This window comes from Orycteropus afer, unplaced genomic scaffold, assembly GCF_000298275.1.
Source record: "Orycteropus afer afer isolate SDZICR_OR568_19922 unplaced genomic scaffold, OryAfe1.0 scaffold00617, whole genome shotgun sequence".
Lineage (NCBI taxonomy): Eukaryota > Metazoa > Chordata > Mammalia > Tubulidentata > Orycteropodidae > Orycteropus > Orycteropus afer.
In genome coordinates this window covers 366,977-371,593 of record NW_006922204.1, presented here as the reverse complement: position 1 = coordinate 371,593, position 4,617 = coordinate 366,977, and the positions used below count along the sequence as shown (strand labels likewise).

The window sequence follows — 4,617 nt, the reverse complement described above, 5'->3', positions numbered from 1 at the left end:
ATTTTACAAAATGCATTGACATCTCTCATCCACTGTCACTGCCTTTCTTGTTTTCTCTGCCCTTAGAGAATTATACCTTTGTAACTCTTTTTCTGTAATTTTGGTGGTGTTTTGGGAGGAAGCAGAGCTAAATCTATGTGTTCAGTTTGCCATGGTAGCCTTCATATTCCTTTTTTTCTTTCTTTTAAGATCACTGGTGTGTCCACATATGCTTTCTTCCTTTTTCTCAATGCAAGAACAGCAAGTCTCTATGTTGTTTGTAACAAAGCAAAACAAAACCAAATCACTGCCCTCAAGTCGGTCCCAATTCTTAGCGACCCCTCCTTGGGTTTCCCAGGCAGTATCACTACAGAAGTAGATTGCTCAGTCTTCCTTCCGAGGAGTGGCTGGGGGCTTTGAACCGCCAGCCTTCTGGTTAGCAGTCAAATGCCTTAGGCACTACACCACCAGAGCTCCCTTGTTTGTAACGTAGAAGTTAAATGAAGAAGTGGCAGGGGTGCTTAAGACAAGAACACTTTGACATGAGAAACTACTTCTTTCTCCTACCATCCTTTTTTTTGGATCCTCTTCTTGAACTTGCACTTTCCTGTTTCTTTTCTGAGAAATCAGAAATATGTAAAAGTTGGTAAGATCTATAGAGTTTTTCAATAGGTGTAACAGGCATGTTGTAGACTATCAGGATGGGGGTACAGTAGAGCTGAAACCCTCCTTCTCCCACTCCAAGTTCAAAAGAATATTTCTGTAACTTGCTTCATTTACCAGATTGATGGAGCCCACCCTACTACCTCCACTGATCTCTCCCTCTGACTTGAAGGGCATGGATCTTCAGCCTAGCTCAACAGTACTGCCATCTTGCAGTTTCTCTGGGGGAGAAATAAGCCCCAATTTGTCACATTTGCCCATTTCCAAGGTGTAAATATTTCTATCATGGCTGATTTCAGGCTACCCGGTAGTGTAGTGCCTAAAGCATTTGACTGCTAACCAGAAGGCTGGGGGTTCAAACCCACCAGCCACTCCTCAGGAGGAAGGTTGGGCAATCTACTTCCGTAGTAATACTGCCTCAGAAACCCAAGGAGCGGTCACTATGAGTCAGATCTGACTCGACAGCAGTGAGTTTTTTTTTTTTTTTTATGTGACCTGGAGTTGGGACAAAAGGTACCCAACTGGCTCTTGTGAGAGTGAGGAGACTCCAGCACACCACTGCCTCTGAGGAAAGGGCATGAGGGTCTTCATTCCGGACCTTCCAAACTCAAGGATGAAGTTGTTTGCCTGTCCATTGAGCTCCTCAGTTACTCCTGCCTTGATAGTTCTGCTGAACGACTCTGCTTACCCTTTGGGCATGGTCAACCTGAATCTACTGGCTCAGAAAACTCCATAGTGTACTGTGTTTGTATCTCCTGTTGGCTAAAAATGTGTTCTGGTTCTATCTTAATTTTTTTTTTTTTTTACTCTGCTTTGATGCCCTCATAAGAACCTCTTTTAAAAATCAATTTCATGTACTAATATGCAACTGATGGTATGTAGAGATTGTAGCTTATCCAGGTAAACTTAATACAGCACAGTACTGATGAAAGAATCAGGTAACTGGGATTCCTTTTTCTGCTATTCTGTTGACAATATTTTCTTTCTTCCACAGTTGACAGGCCTGTAAGGGTGTATGCAGATGGAATATTTGACCTCTTCCACTCAGGTCATGCAAGGGCACTTATGCAAGCAAAAACACTGTTCCCCAACAGCTACTTGTTGGTAGGAGGTAAGACGTGCATTTTCTCTTTTCCAGAAAATTCCTTTATAACCTTAAGATTTCATGTTGTTAATGCTTCCAAGTCAGCCCATACTGGCTCACTTGTTCACTGTCTGACATTTAAAATGATGTTTAAAAAACCATAAGGGAAATTACATCATGGGATTGCACACTACTTATCTTTGGAGAAGGAGAGACTCACAATATCACTGTGTTCAATATCACTGAAACAGGTTGACTATCTCATGTTTTCCATCAGTGCCTTTCTCCTTGAGTTTGAGGCATGATCCAATTTATGTTTCTAAAATTTTTGAGAAGGTTAGAAAAGCAATATTATTCTGCTTTTAAATCTTAGAGAACTGAGGGGGTTCAGGATGATTAAGGGCAAAGAAGGTCATTATCTATTTCCCTGGTGTGATGTACAGCACTTAGGCAAATACTGTGCTGACAGTAGTGGCTTATGTCAATCCTAATCAGTTGAATTCATGCATGGTACATTAAAGAGACACAGATTTGTATCCCCAGATACTCTTGGTTCACAAAGAAAGGACTGACTTGCTTCATAAGCTTGTGGAGAGAGAAGGATAATTAAATGTGGATTAAAATTTTTCTCCTCCAGAAGGCCTGCATATTTCAGTTTGGGTAAAAAGGACAGTGCTTGACCAGGGACCCCTGCATCTCACCTTAGACAATTATGAATGGTCTTTTTAGCTTCGGGAAGCAGCATGTCCATCCACCATGATCCATTTTGGTGGCATTACATGAAGTAGACACCATTAACCCTCAGAAATACTGTGAGGAAAAAGGGTGCTGGTGTTGTTTTGTTAGATGCCAATGAGTCCTTTCCAACTCACAGTGACCCTACGTACAACTCAACAAAACGCTGCCTGGTCTTGTGCCATCCTCACAATTATTGCTATGTTTGAATTCATCTTGTGGAGGGTCTTCCTTTTTTTTTTTTTTTTTTGACCCTCTACTTTATCATACGCCTACAAGGAAGACCCATTAATACGACTATTACTCAAATTTACACACCAACCACCAAAACCAAAGATGAGGAAATTGAAGATTTTTTTTATCAACTTCTGCAGTCTGAAATTGACTGAACATGCAATCAAGATGTGTTGCTTATCTCTGGTGATTGGAATGCAAAAGATGGAAACAAAGAAGAATCACTGGTAGTTGGAAAATTTGGCTTTGGTGACAGAAATAACGCTGGAGATTGCATGAAAGAATTTTGCAAGACTAACGACTTATTCATTGCAAATACCTTTTTCCAACAACACAAATGGCAGCTATACACGTGGACTTCATCAGATGGAGTACACAGGAATCAGACTGACTATGTCTGTGGCAAGAGGCAATGGAAAAGTTCAGTATCTTTAGCCAAAACAAGGCCAGGAACTGATTGTGGAAAAGACCATCAACTGCTCATATGCAAGTTCAACTTGAAGTTGAAGACAATTAAAACAAGTCCACAAGAGCCAAAATATGACCTTGAATATATCCCTCCTGGATTTAGAGACCATCTAAAGAATAGATTTGATGCATTGAACACCAATGACCGAAAACCAGAGGAATTGAGGGATGACATCAAGAACATCATCCATGAAGAAAGCAAGAGGTCGTTAAAAATATGAGAAAGAGGGAGTTCTGGCAAGATGGCGGACTAGGCAGAAAGACTGCACAGACCCTCTTCAACAAAGAAAAGGGAAACCAATTAACAAAGACACAGAAGATAATCCTGGACCCCTGAGCCTTTAAGGGAAGGATATAGAAGTGGACTAAACCCCAACTAGCAGAAGAATTTGCATGAAAATACCAAAAAAGGTGACAGATGGACCTGTGGTCTGGCAGCGATCCTGAGTGATCCTGATGGCATAGACAGCTTGGAGATTCCTGAGTGGTGGTAGGACCTAAGAATTAACCTAAAAATCAGCCCTGCTAGCCACGGACTGCATAGAGGACTGCTCTGGTGGCTGGGGAATGAATGGAGAAGGTGAAGAGAAAGGTGAGCTGAGCTGTGGACTTTTGCCAGTCCGGAGGATGCTGCCATTTTGAATGTTACAAGCGGCTTGACCATTTTGGATATTTAAAGAGATAGTGCTGTCCGAGATTCCAGGGGCTTAAGAAGAGGTTCCGCTTTCCAGCAACCCTAAGGATACCCCAGACCTGCAAGAGTGAAAAGGTACCACATTTCTCTTGTTACTCTTTTACCCCACTCCTGCTTGGTGAATGGAGGTGAGGCCATCCCCTACTCCCACCCACCTTCTGGGCCCACAAAAACTCCATCACAGTCTGTGTGCTCAGATGGAGCCTGAGTGCCCTGCCCTGTCCTCCACCAATTTTTTTTTCTTCTTTTTTATTATTTTTTTCTTTTTCACTTTTTTGTTTCTGGTGATTAGATTGCTTGTATTTATCTGTTTTAAAACAACTATTATTATTAATACTTTTGTCATTTTTACTATTAATCTTACTCTTTCCCTCCCAGGTCCTAGTTTTCAGCTTTTTTTCCTTTCCCTGTTCCTGGTTGAATATTTTATTATTACTATTTTTTAAAATTTATTTATTTTTTCTTTTTTTCTCATGGTTAACCCTATTCTTTGTTTCTCTTTTTGCATTTTTCCCATTTTTTTCTTCATTATTTTCCTTCTCTACCTTTTATCTCTTAGTGCCCTATCCCCAGATACTGCAAGTTTTCTTGTTTTTTCTTCTTCTTTTTCCCCCCCTTTTTTTGTCACTGTTCCTGTGTGATTACATGGTGTGTTTTTTGTCCATGTGCTTTTAGTTTTTTGATGGTTACTCAATTGTAATTTTTGTCTAACTGAGTGGGAGACAGCAACAGTCCCCATAACACACAACTACACCCACAA

The 4,617-nt window shown here is 40.8% G+C and overlaps 1 protein-coding gene across 1 annotated transcript in view; it reads left to right on the top strand.

Moving 5' to 3' along the window:
• The window catches only part of PCYT1B (phosphate cytidylyltransferase 1B, choline), a 148,188-nt gene that overhangs the window by 67,776 nt on the left and 75,795 nt on the right, over positions 1–4,617 (top strand). Inside the window, exon 3 of the mRNA XM_007956406.2 lies at positions 1,637–1,753. Coding sequence (XP_007954597.1) covers positions 1,637–1,753 — 117 coding nt within the window. The remainder of the gene's footprint in view (positions 1–1,636; positions 1,754–4,617) is intronic.